The 14,212-nt window shown below is 42.0% G+C and overlaps 1 protein-coding gene across 2 annotated transcripts in view; it reads right to left on the bottom strand.

Annotated features, from left to right (window-relative positions):
* Positions 1-14,212, bottom strand: part of Arhgef26 (Rho guanine nucleotide exchange factor 26) — a 104,392-nt gene that overhangs the window by 34,537 nt on the left and 55,643 nt on the right. For both annotated transcript variants that reach the window (XM_050147412.1, XM_050147411.1), the window contains exons 6-9: positions 10,856-11,008; positions 7,087-7,216; positions 4,255-4,329; positions 1,766-1,855 (exon numbers count right to left, since the gene is read on the bottom strand). In XM_050147412.1, the coding sequence (XP_050003369.1) occupies positions 1,766-1,855; positions 4,255-4,329; positions 7,087-7,216; positions 10,856-11,008 (448 nt within the window). The remainder of the gene's footprint in view (positions 1-1,765; positions 1,856-4,254; positions 4,330-7,086; positions 7,217-10,855; positions 11,009-14,212) is intronic.

Here is a 14,212-nt window from a genome sequence, read left to right as displayed (position 1 = left end):
AAGCTGAGTGGGTCTGTTCTGCTTCATTTTGGTGCAATAGCTCTCCATGATAAATATCTGGATTGATTCAGATCCTCTGCTAAAACAAACTAACTATGTGATCTTTATATCCCCCCAGTAGGGAATAGACTCCTGGAAGCAGACTTGCTGGTTTGCAATAGCTTGCTTTGTAAAAATGGCAGCAAGTTCCACGACTGTGAAAATCCTTTCTAGCAGCAGCCTGCAAAATGCTGTTCCTATAACCTCAGCTGTGTTCTCACACTTCTGGACTGCTTGTTACCCCAATGCCCATTAGCAATTTCTTTATGAATGAAATGAAGCCATTTTTCAAAACCTTAATCGTCCTTTGCCATTCCCGCTCTGGCAGCAGCTCTCTAGCTTGTCATTTCCAGTGTCTGCCCCTTCTCCTTTCCTCGACACTCTGACTTTCCATGTGAGGTACGGCATGCATACTGCATGAACAAAGCTGCAGCTTCTTCTCCCCCTCTGCACACTGTCTCTGTGTTTCTGTCTTTCTTGTTCCTGTACAGTGAAAGGTTTATACATTCTCACCTAACGAACTAGGCGTTGAACTAGGCATTGTTTTCTGTTTTCTACTTACGACTTCTAGATTGATTATGTGTATATATAATCACATGAGACCTTCATTATACCCTTGATGTTATCTTAACCAAGCACACCTGGTTGTGGCCATACTTCTGGGGCAAATCACTACAACTTCTTTGAACTTCTAATTTTCTCATCTTTACAAGGGAACTGAATACAAATGTGTACTATTATCCACCAAAATAATAGGATCTTTCTTATTATCCAACTTAAAGGCCACAAGTTGTTCTAAATGACATTTCTAAGTGGTCTGAATTAGTCGACAATCTGTGTTTTGATTTATGAATTTGTATTCAGATGACTGTAGTCAGAGTATTACAAGGGAAGAGTTTACACACCCATCAGTCAGGACACCTGGGTCCTTAGCCTGATTTCACACTAATCTTGATGGGTAGCATCATTAGTGGAGTGACTGTTGACAGTTGGTCTCTGGGTTTTGTTTTCCTGGCTTACACAATAAGAGGCTGTAGTTGTCGCATATCAGTGGTTCCCAAATTCTGTACCCGTGGCAGAGAATGTGGCTTCTGCAGAATACCATGACATGCTGATCACCAGGACACTACTAAGTTAGAAAGTTTGGCTAGAAAAAAATAGGGTCACTTTAAATTGCCTGTTTAAATTTCTGTGTTATATAACAAAAACCAAATCACACTCAGAAGCTTATCCATTACAAACTCCAACAAAGAATGAGCCGTGACCCAGGTTTGCCATTAACTGCCACTGTCTACTGGTCTGGGCATTCTGATCTGTTCGTGAGCAGTGTCAGACAGGTAGCAGAAGCAGCACGGATGTAAAAACGAGCTACATGAGAAAACACGCTTTAAAACAATGGTTCAATAACTGTCTCTTTTGCAAAAACAAAGTAGTAGTCTCACTCGGCTTAGAACACCCTAGTCCAGCCAGGGGGCACCATTATATGGCAGAACCTAATGACAACACTTGAGGACTCTCCTTTATCAACTATTTTAACTGTCCAGTGGTTTTTCTGAGGAAGGTCATACCGTCATGGCTTGGAGAGAAGCCTGGAGACTACCCTAGGCATCTGGGGAGTCCTCTGTCTTTTCAATGGACAATCCTTCTTAGAAACGCTAATTCCAACCTTCTTTGTTTAGATGAGATTTAAGCAGCAATAATATGATAAACGTAGGTAGAAGGCTACCTTAATTTTAAATTCCAGCTGGGAGTTAATCGTGTACATCATCTCCGTCCTTTCCATCTTCCGTGCTCCCTCGTTGCACAGCCGAACCAACTGGGAACACAGCATAGGAGGGTTAAGAAATGTGAAGAAAAATTTTATTTACTTTCTTCTGTTTTGTATGGCCCTTTCTCCGCTCCAAGAAACCTCATTTTCAATCTCAGATCTCTCCCTAAAAACCATCTACTCTCTAGAAGTTCCAAGAACCCATTTCTGATCATTATAGAACTCACTGTGCCACCCGGTTGGGACATGGTGCTCAGATGTGGAGCGGGTAACCAGGAGTTAACAATAGGGGTGGGGGTTGTGTAAAGGTTTCCTCTGTGGCTCCACAACCTCCAGACAAGGTTTCGCCACACACTCTAGGTCTCTATCTATTCTGCTCCCATCCTCTGCCTAGCTTTGCCTTTTACCTAAGAGAACCCCATTCTACCACAAGCTACAATGCCTCCTCTCTTCCAGAACAGAGCAGCAGGAAGCAGACTACCAAGTTCAAAGGCAAAATCTAAGCACAGTGTTATGTAAAGCATGAGACCACAAAGAAATGCTGGAGGAGGGAAGTCTCAGCAATTCTTCAAGAGCATCCAGCTAAGAGACACTCTGCTCAATTAGAAATAGTGCATGATCTGCAAAGAAATGGATTCATGGGCCATTGATGAATACTTAGTAAATATTTGGGTTACTGGACTAACCCTAAACTTTGTAAAATGGCTTTCAAAGATAAGTAAAATAATGAGTGTACTTAAAGCTGATAAAAAGAAATAGTATTTTATAATAAAGTAGAATGAAGATCTTTTCCCCATTTATGCAGGAAGTAAGCAACACGAGATAATTGGAAGTTTCTGGCACGCTCAGTGTCCATTCATCTAAATCCTGTTCATATGCTACTCACGGGGGTGACCATACTTTTTTCAGCTTTCTCAGCTACCGCGTGCCTAGCAGCAACAAGCACACAGCTTTCTGTCTTTAAACATTACTTCCCTTTCAGTCACAATTCTTTCTCTCTCTCTACTCCAGGCCTGATTCCTGAAGCAGTCAGCCACCAGGGACAGCTATCGTACTGCTACACACCCAACTCATTGCTCAACATATTTCAATGCGGTTTCTGTGCCATTTACCTGTAGATGAACCCTGTAAACAGCTAAGTCATACTTGCCTCTTCTCAGGCGCACCCATGAGCTATTTGGCCATTTTTGCAATGCTAAAATCTGTTCTGTTTTCCTTTACTCTGGCATGTCTTATTTGTTTTTTGTCTCCTATGCTGGTTACTTTCTTCTACATAAGACTAAAAATTGGGCCGGGCGGTGGTGGCGCACGCCTTTAATCCCAGCACTCGGGAGGCAGAGGCAGGCAGATCTCTGTGAGTTCGAGACCAGCCTGGTCTACAGAGCTAGTTCCAGGACAGGCTCCAAAGCCACAGAGAAACCCTGTCTCAAAAAAACAAACAAAAAAAGACTAAAAATTGGTATTCCTTGGGGTTTTCACGACGGGCTGCTGCACTTACTATCCTGTATCCTCATCATGGGTAAAACCCTTCACACTCCTACCTCGAACTATCATCCATGCTGATGGTTTCTGAACCCAGGTCTCCAATTTGATTCTCTCCTCTGAGCTCTGATCCAAAATACAAATTTTATAGAATCTACATTATATATCCAAAACGAGAAAATGACCCAGTTGTCTATAATCAAGGATTATATCTCTTTGATGCCTGTCCTCCAAAGTGCTCACCAATTCCAAGTCTACTATACATATACATTCACATACACACAAAAATTTCTTTCCATCTTCTTACATGAATTCATAGCTTTATCATCATCTTAGACTATAGCCTCCAACTCTCTAACATTTTTAACAAGCTCCTTGCATGTCCTCTCTCCCTTTCTCTCTCCCTTTCTTCCTCCCTCCTTCCTTGATTCCCTCCTTCCCTTCCTCCCTCTCCTCCCCTCTCTCAGTGAGTTCTTCAAACTCTTCCACACCTGGATTTGGGTCTCTAGACACCCAAGACACTCCTTCCACCTTCTACCCCCTGGCTCACAGTTATTCTTGCTGTAGATCTCAGCTGAAATCACTTTGTACTTGCCTCCCACATCACTCATCACCCTTGAGTGTAATTCTATTTCATGTATGTCTTTCTCTTTATTCTGCACATACCTTGAATGCAATAAACACACCTGCCTTGTCACCAAATATTCAGAGGCCAGCATTAGTCCTGGTATAATGGTTTACAGTCAATAAATATTTGTTGAAGGTAAGAATCAACAGATAGCTATTAACATACCAGACAAATGAGCTATGGATGGGCACATAACACAAAACCTGTCTGAAACAGTCAACATTCCAATTTATGTGAATATGGCTGCAGAGATTTCAGTGCTTATAGCAAGGACAGGTCTGCTGGATTCTTTGAAGCTCTCTACATGGGGTTTACTGTTATCGTGGTAAGCAGTTACCTTGCTCACTTCCTTCAAGGCCCTTTTGCAGACTTCATACTTTGGAGAGTCTTTAGGTGTTTTTTGACATATAGTCTAAAAGAAGGAAAAGAAGCAAAACCAATTGATTTGTCATATGAAGCCAAATAAATTACTACTCAGCCATTTCCTCTTACTTACACAAACCACTCTTTCTGGACACGAGATTAGGGGTAAGGATATTAAAACACAACTAGCAGAATTAGAAAATATTCTTTAAATACATAAAGCCTAAATAAATCCAGCTACTTAAGAAAGAAGACGGCAGAGGTCAGTAGGTTGGCTAGCAAATCTCAGACCTGCATTATGATAGTTATTTAACTGTGGGCATGTCACTGGCCCTAGATAAGCATCATTGTCCTCCTCCGTAAAATTGTAGCAAAGCCAGACACAACACAGGCTATTGCTTTGCCTTTTGTTCCTTGTGCAGGGATCCAACCCAGCCTCGCTCATGCCCTGTTCCAGGAGGTAAGTGATCTACACATCTTAGCTGAGTGCCTGGAGTATGGTCATCTCCCCCCACCCCCCAAAAAGTGTCCCAGTTCTGGTGACCAGCTAAAGATAAGCTGAGATACAGATGCATTAAATATGAAAAACTGAAATCCTGAATCTTTTAAAAAGGCAGACCTTTTTGACTGTCAGAACACCACAAATGGAGAACTCCACACCAGAAACTGTTTCATGCACACAATGACTAAATGCATATAACTGCCTTTAGAATATGTAATATACAAGGTAGGCTTGAGACACAAATAAATTCCATGTTTAGTCTTGGGCCCCTTTCCCATGACACCTCCTCATACAAATGAAAATATTCCAAAATTATTCAAGCTGTAAAACACATCTTTCCGCAAGCATTCTCAGTAAGGAACACTCGGCTTGTACATATAACTTTGAAAGCTCAGGGAACCGATGGAATTGTTTTAAGATGACCAACCACTTCAACAAATTTAAGTCAATTTCCTAATGAATGAAATTTAAGAGGCAGTTTTTGAAGCCGCCTGGGTTCTCACATGTGGGAAACAGATGAGGACAACAGTCCCCAGGAAGGGCAGAATGTGGCTAATAACTAGCAGGCCCCCGTGTCTTAACGACCAATGAATGCAGTCTGTAAATCTGGAAGTCTGGCAGTGGAACCGCTACATGTGCAGAGCGCATCATATGTGGGCTTTCAGTAATGATTCTTCCTTTCAAAAGTGTGACCTGTTATGAAGAACGCATTTATACTACAAGCGGTACCTATGTGCACGTAAATTAGGCAAGGTTTTTAGAAATAATATTTATCGACATTATAAGTCATGTATATATCAAATACTCCATATTCTGTTCTGTTGTACTTTGAAAACTCTGCTCATGGTTCCACAATCAATTTCTGTCCCCTTTAATGGATATACAAAAATATGAAAAATATTGGGTTATTTCCAGGAGGGCAGACATCCTTCCCTGGAATCTATATGATAAAAAGTACATAAAATTATGTGCACACATTAATAATCTCAGAATCTCAAACACGATTATGACAGAACAGCCTACTATGTAACCATGCCATAAATATCCAACATTGTGCAGTTCGGTGTGATAGAAAGAGGAATACCATTCTGGTCTCCAAATTTGGTTTCGATTGATTATTAATTAATGCATCCTATCTTTAGATAGGATAAATACTGATCTAAAAAAAATATTCAGTTATTTGAAACTCCAAGTTTCACATTGGGCCAGTGACAAACTCCATATAAGACTTACAAGGTGATTTCTCCTGGGGAAGCCGAGGTTGTATTAGTAGATACTCCTAGTTACATTCACTGACACTACACAGCTCCGGCATTGTGAGCCATGCGTTTCTCAGACTGGTAAGCAGCTGTGACTATGTGTGTGCAGGAAAACAGTTTCCTAAACTACAGGAGGGGACACAGTAGACTGAAGTGATTGGAGAGGACAAAGGAAGGGTTTATGAATCAGAATTCTGAAATAACTGATAAAGCCGCCACACCGCTGTGGCAGAGTGAGAAGGTGACAATCACTGCACTGCACACCTCACTTCTGTTTGAGAGGAGCTCAGCATCTTGTGGTGGAATATGGACAATGGCATCTATACTTGCAATTTTACTCCACTATGTATCTCTGATACATTTTCATCCCGTGTGTTGGTCTGTAAAATCAATACCTAAAACCTGATACCAAGCCAATATAATGACCCAATTTAAAGTACATCTGTGACAAACTGTCCTAATTAGATCAAAAGACACCATTTGCCCATGGGCTAAGCAGGTCCTATCACAGGCCAGATGGTCTCCTCCCCCTTCCCTCAGCAGGCCTTGCCATTATTCAAAGTCAAAGGCTTCTTCCTCTAGGACTATTACCTAATACCGAAAGGATGTTGGGCTTTTTACCCACTTTACACAATGCACGATAGAAACTAGTTCACACCTTATCATGCCAGGAGAAACTGGGCCCAAAGCATCTTGGAATGTCAAGATGCAAGGGCCCAAAAACAAAGTGACTAGTCCAAGGTCTCATGCTTAGTGGTTCAGGCAGAAATGGAACCCAAGTCTCTTGAGCTCAAAAAGCTAATGTCATTCCCATTCCAAAAAAAATGGCAATGTAAGCAGGTTTCACCAAATTGACCACACAATTCTAAATTAATGATAAACTCCAGTGATCTCAAACATAGACTTTCCAACCGAATAGCATCTTCTCAATGAAGGGGTTTTATAAAAGAGATATGCATCAATTTAAGCAGAATAACAGTGAATTAGTTACTAAGATTTGTAGCAGCGAATATCCAAAGGACAAAGTCATCAAATCCTGCCTTACATCCATCAGCAGGGGAAGGCGAGTCACCCTCTGCATGGGGAGAATGAGGAAAGAGATCATGGGTAAGTTCCTGCAGTCTTCATGCGACTCAATTCGTGACAATACTTCCTTAAAGGAGGGGTTGGTGGCTCTGTGGGGAGACAAAGCAGAAAAAGACTTCAAAATGTTTCCTTTGCAAGCTCAAAAGCAAACAAAAACATATTACCAAATACTGAGGTCAATTCTCATATTACCAATGATTCTTATATATAAGCCTAACATAAACTATATAATAAATACCCTGGTAAGGACAGGCGACTTTTCTACCTTTTCTATTTAATGCTAAAAATAAGACATGGTACCCAATAACAATATTAATAATAAAATAAACATATGAATTAGATCTTTGTAAAATTGGGATGTTAACAAGAGGACACAGGATTGTAATGGAGAATATGTCAATCATAAGTTAGTATGAACAGATCAGATCTCATACTTGATCACGTACAAATCACACCCCATCAACACAATAATCAAGCTTCAAACCACTGTTTTGGCCCTGGGCATAGCCAAGAAAGAAATATTAAGAAGTTTAAATCCCCCGGAAGTAATGTTGCCTCAGATATAATAAATCAGATCAGATCAAATTAGTTAATCCGAGTTTAATCTAAGCAAAAAAAAAAAAAAAAAAAAAAAGCAACTCCCCTGGGAAGGCAGGGGAGGAATCCCATGGCAAATATGGCTGCCAGGTCTTATATAGCCTGTAGGCATGGTCTTGAGCAGCACCAGGGAGGGGCTGATTTTTGACAGGCTTACTCAGAGGCTGGATTTGGAATGAGATGAGTGAGACCAGTTTGGAATAGGGCCCCAGCTTGAGATCCCCAACAAATATCACTTAGGCAAGATTTTCAAGGGACGTTTGACCATTCCAAAGATCATCTTTCTAACAAAGGAAACTCTTTTTTGTTTATATTCACTTCATTGTTTGGGGGTTGTAGATTTTTTGGAGGGTGATGCTCTTCAGGCTAACCTCCAGCTTGCAATCCTTCTGGGTCCTTCCTTGGATTACAGACATGTCTAGCCAGGAAACCCTTGGGCCATATAAACCAGAATATTTCTCTTCCTCTCCCACTGAGTTGAAAACAGCCATGATACTGGCATATATCCATGTAGCGTTGCCAGATACTCCATACAGAATCTCAGTAGAGCTGTCTGTAGACCCTTAAAGGAGGATGAGCTGGAGATTCCAAGAGAATGGCACTCACAAAACTCTAACTTGCAACACACTTAGCAAAAACAGCAGAAAGAAATCAAACTGAATTTTTCTGACCCTTGGTCCCACCTTCCTCCCCTGCTCCTGTGGTGGTCTGCAGCATCCACAGCCCTCTTCCCATGGGAAAGGAAGGCTGCAGAACAAACCACTGGACTCCAGAACGAGAGAAGAAGACAGTGCCTGTCAGGACCATTTTATTAAAAAAAAAAAAAAAGTGACTTGAAATTCATCAGATGATGTGATTCAAGGCTACCAAAAATAAAGTGTGAAAGACCTGGAATAGCAAATTAAGAGAAATCACACAGAGCTGTCTTATTTTTATTTTCTCACACTGGGAATTTTTAAGTATCCTTTCCTCAATAGTTTTCAAAAGATTTCTAGGAAATTAAAAACAAACTTCATGTAGGTTGCACCTATATCTCACCCAGGTCCCAGGCTCCTCCCACGCCCAAAGGGTTCTGATTAAGACATCTGGGGTGGACTAGAGAATCTTGGTTGGCTGGGTTTTGAAGACTTCTGGGGTTTCTAACATGCGGAAGTAGAAGGTTACTGCACCAACCTTGAATTCCCCTAAAGATACAAACACTAATTTCCATGGGAAACCTCTCATGATGGTTTGATTAAGGTAATCTAGACAAAATCTATTTTTGAGAGTCATAGAATACAGATGCTGTAACTAATCATATATATATAGCATATATATATAGCATATATATATATATAGCATATATATATATAGTCCTGAAAAACAAAATGAAAAGCGATGTCCACCCTAATTCAGGGCTTTGCTTCCAAGCATGAACGTATATGTTCAGGTACAGAGCTCTAGCCCTGTGTTGGGTAAAGGAAAATGAAGGGCATGCAAATCTGGAGACATTTCTGGCATCAAGTGAGTGGAAGCCAGGTATTAGGCTAAATACCCTGCATCCCTGAGAAGCCACCAAACCAGACTTACCAGGCTTTGAAATCCCCAAAGTACAAGTGAGCCCCTCTTCACACGGAGAACCTAACCACAAGGCCGGCTGGGTTTCCATCCTGCCCTGTAGCATGACCGGGGAGGTGACAGGAAGACGGCATTATCTGCCCTCCTTAAAAAGTTGGGAACTGTGACTAGGAAAACTGGGGTCTCCTTCTGGTTATTAGTCTTCCCTAATAAAAGAGTTTTTAAAAATACTTGGAAGGAAGTTCATAGGCAATTGTTAGTTTGAGAGAAAGATCCCATGGGCAGGCAAGTGGAGATCTCAGCAGGTGCTCAGAGGACAGAGATGTGGAAGAGGAAGGCAGAAAGTTACACCTTTGGCCATGGCTGTTGACAAGGAGCTGAGTGGCAAAAAGGTAAGCCCACAGAGTCTGGGTAAGCAGGCTTAGAAGTGTTAAGCCAAGGAGCTGAGCTTGGGGTGGGTGGGTTGGGGGCACATGTTTATAAACAGAAATACGAATAGCTTGCTAAGAAAAGGGAAGTGCTCCCAAGAGTAGGAGCCCTTGAGTAGGGAAAGTGTTGAGCCTCCAGGGGCATGATTCCTTTGTAGGCCATTCATGCAAACAGCAGTTGCTCTCAAGTTTGTATCTGAAGAGCTGTTCTCACCCATGATGATTGTCACCTGAAACCCAGGTGGGGAAAGTTAACAGGCTCCCACACCCAGCTAGTTCTTTTTCCATATGTTAATCTTTATGTTTCCGTCTCTAGGCCCCCATTCTCCTGACACATTGTCACCCTCCCCTTAGACTCTTCAAAGATCTCACACCTCGCCTGGGGTGGCGAGAGGCACCATAAATGTCACTACTCTTAGGAAAGAGTGAGAATAACAATAGCCAGGAAGTCCTAAACTGGGTTTATGGTGGACAATGACTGTGTAAAACAGCTACTTATGATAATTGGGGGCCTCTAAAATAACAAAGCAGTATATAGAGAACACTTAAAAATTGTTGATTCTCCTATACCTCAGTTCCAAACTCTCAATAATCTAAAAAAAAAAAAAAGACGTGTGGTGAGAAACAGAATGCTTGGCTCCTTATGGTGGCATAATTAAAATCTCCACGTTTCTCTTTTTCTTCTGTTCTTTTAAACCCTCCCACAGCAAGCAGCTCAGCCCTATCTACCCAGGGAGGGAGAAGAGGGACCCTGCAAGTCCTGTAAACAGTTTACAGAGGTTAGAATAGTAAGGGAAACCCTGGATCCTAGGGACTCGCCCTGGTCCACTTAAGAACCCCCTTATGCCGTCTGGCAAACCACGTAATGGCCAGTTACTTGTTTAGAAAAGTGGGAGGTTGGGTGATGATGAGTCGAGTCTCTGGACAATGCAAAGGATGTGCAAGGGGGAGGGGGGCATGCCTTCAGCATACTTGAGGGAGAAAATTCTTCACCACATCCTCACTGCAAAAGTAACCCTCTTACACATCGCTCAAGGAGGAAACAAGTCTCCGAAGAGTCTCATGTCTATGATTAATTCATCTATCAATGAGCTCTGATCAAAAGTAGGTCAGACGATCAAAACCCGAGCCTTCAACCCTGCTTACAGCAACTTCTGCAGCGTCCTCTGTTGGTAGACTTCATTGGTGCAGTATTTCACATAGGGGTCAAATGTGGACGCCGTGTGCTTTTCTACGATGTCACTTATATCGTCTATGAAGATGTTATTCTGATGTCTTGCTTCTAACTCTGTAAAGAATCTGGGAAAGAAAAAGGAAAAGCATTTACACTTCTTTAAAGTTTTAGAAATAACAATTATCTCCATGGAGGGTTTAAAAGTAATAACAATACACAGTTTAAAATTTTTAAGTAAATTTCAAAAAATAAAACAATTCCCCCACAAAGAAAAAGCATTGAAAATTTTATCTGAATTTAAATCTACTGTATAATAATATATATTGTATATAAATTATTGCTTTAAATTTTGATTTTTAAACATTGATAATCCTGTATATTTCTTTGCTTTGGGGGTCGTTTTAAAAATAAAGAGGTTTTCCTATATCTTAAGAGCTCTCCCTGCTGGAGGAGGGAGGGCCTTGCTTACAGATTGTCTTGCCACTTAAAGCAGAATGTGGGACAGACACATCTTTGTAATCCCAGCACTGGGCAGGTAGGGGCAGGAAAATCAAGAGTACTGGTCAACCACTGAAACACAGTGAGGCCCTGTCCCCAAACCAGACAAGAGGAGAAAATGCAAACACACACCCAAGTGAACGATGACAAAATGAATCTCACATGCCCTTGCAAAATAAAAATTTTATCTTAAATATGTTAATATGCACAGTATTTAATATGTTCACAACTTAATCAGGCTGCAATTCAGAGTAATCAGATCTTGTCTGGGAGGCAGATGGAAGAGTAATTTAGGGTTGCCTGATTTAGTCACTGCACACACGAGTATAACCACTGGTTATACAATCACTGTTAATGGTTCTTTTGGCTACTGTGACTGAATAGTCTCATCTAACTATCTGTTTGAATCTCTGCTTTCAACTCTTTGCGGGTATAACCGGGGAGACTGGAATTCAGTAGTAAGAGAGTATCCACCAAGACAGGACCATGTACTACCAAGAACCAGCACGGAGGAATCTGGGTTATTCGCCAGGGAAAATTAAGTCACTGAATGAAAGCTGAGGAAAAATGACCCTTCCCCCCTCAACACTCACAGTAGTGGCTGATGGGAAACAAGGGGGCAATTACAATAAAGCAGAGTCATGGTAGGATTAGAAAAAATAAAGGCTTCGTTTTCATTCCTAGATTTTTGAACACAACTCTTAAAACTCTTGGCGTCTCCGTGCCAACACATGTCTTTCATATGATGCCGGGGAGGCACTTGGAGGTTGGGGAAGCCTAGGTAGGTTCAGGAATTGTCAGCCTGCATCCTAGGCTGACAACTAGAAAAACCAAACCATTTTTATGAAGATGGAATTCTCCCCATATCCAAGGCAGGAAGGAAGCTGAAATTCAGGCTCATTTCCCAAGTGCCTGTGGCCTATAATGCCGATCCCGTACCACCTTTACAAAGACCCTTAACACGCAGGGCAGTGGTGGCGCACGCCTTTAATCCCAGCACTTGGGAGGCAGAGGCAGGCGGATCTCTGGGAGTTCTAGGCCAGCCTGGTCTACAAGAGTTAGTTCCAGGACAGGCTCCAAAGCTACGGAGAAACCCTGTCTCAAAAAACTAAAAAAAAAAAAAAAAAAAAAAACACAAACAAAGAACAAACAAAGACCCTTAACAACAGGCTTCAGAAAGGGCCCGGTGCACTGCGGTGCTGGGTTGGCGGCCAGCCTGGAGAGGGCGGGAGGCTCTGTGTCACCTGCCCCACCCCGATGACACTTGGTTCTCCCTGAAGTTCCTCCCTTCTTAATGTGCTAGTGATAATGAGAAAATGTATTCCTGCATTCTGTGGGCTGCTCTAGCAAGCCATCCGCCAAGAAAGGGAGGAGGTTAGAAGGAACCCCTGACTTTGTAGATACCTAGGGCAGAGGGCGTGATAACCAGCGACCCAGTGAAAACTCCCAAGGTGAAATCACTGTAGGTGAGGAGGCTTTGAGTTGCTCAGTCATCCCTGAAAAGAGGACAATACAGTGGAAGTAGAGGAGAGAGAGCCATGTGGCTACAGTCTCCATTCAGGAAATGGGGAGCTTATGGGGCTGAATTGCAAACCACAGAATAAATAGGCAGACAGAGACACCTGCGGAGCAGATGAGAGGTACGCTGCAAAGGTTTGGCTGTGTGTGACCCCAAGAAGGACTAGAGAGGGGAACCTGAAAGTCATCAATCATAGTCAGAAGTGGGACAGAGAGAAGTGACAAGACAGATGGCCAGCAGCAGGCCAGGAAGGTGGACTCAAGACAATACAGAGAGGGAGCAGACTGGGCAACAATTTGGAGGAAAAAGGAATAGAATTGAGAAGATGCTAAGGTTTCTGAGAGAGGGTTCCACATGCAGAGCAGATGGCTCATTAAACCCTGAGTGGAGACAGGGGCTTCAGGAGGAAGGAGAAGCAGCGAGGAAGCTATTCATTTCGCCGGGGTGATTTCTAGGGGACAGCTGAAAACACACATCTGTGAGAAATCGGAGGAACTGGAATTCCAGGCACAGCAGAGCCAGGACCGGTGCATTTTTAGCTGATTTGACATAAATGCAAATACGTGTGATTTATTCGAATCCAACTGTTGCAAGAAAATATTCCAGGAAAACTGATAAAAGAAGTTACTATAAGTAATCACAATACAAACCCAGGATATAAATATCTAACAGGTGAATAACCTTCAGAGCTTTTGCCTTATGCAATCGTCAACAGCCTGAAGAATGCAACCACTAAGCAAAAAAAACGGTACCTTTGCCTTCCCTAGTGAAAAAGGAAATCTCATTTATTACTTGAGAAAGTTTGCCGAAATGCAGAATTAAAAACAAGGTACTAATAAAATATCTTCATGTGACTTACTTTAATACAATCCAAGCCAAGCTATATTCCCTTTGTTTTCGCATTAGCATAATGAGGACACATTTTAAGGCTTTTGATATTAGAAGACCCGTTGGTTACTCGGAAAACCTGCATACTCTGCTAATCAAGCTGAGCGGCAAGAAGACCAATACATTTCTGGAGAAGGAGTTGCCATCTCAGTAACCAGGAAGGCTGGTGATCCAAACCAAATATGGAGCCAAAGAGAAAACACTGAAGTTTTGAAGGAAACAGGACCAGGTTCAAGAAGCAATCTGGCAGACAGCTCTGAAATAGAAATTTGGACTTTGGCTCTATGAAGTTTCTTCCTTCTGCAACAATACCATATTCTTCCCGCCTTACGAGCGCCACCAGCCAGACTGTTTTACAACTAACCAAGCTGTAGAACTACCCCACCAACAACAACACTAACAGCACCGACAGTCTACACCACAG

This window comes from Alexandromys fortis, unplaced genomic scaffold (genome assembly GCF_014885135.2).
Source record: "Alexandromys fortis isolate MF-2015 unplaced genomic scaffold, M_Fortis_MF-2015_v1.1 scaffold_53, whole genome shotgun sequence".
Lineage (NCBI taxonomy): Eukaryota > Metazoa > Chordata > Mammalia > Rodentia > Cricetidae > Alexandromys > Alexandromys fortis.
This window is presented reverse-complemented; position numbering and strand designations above follow the sequence as displayed.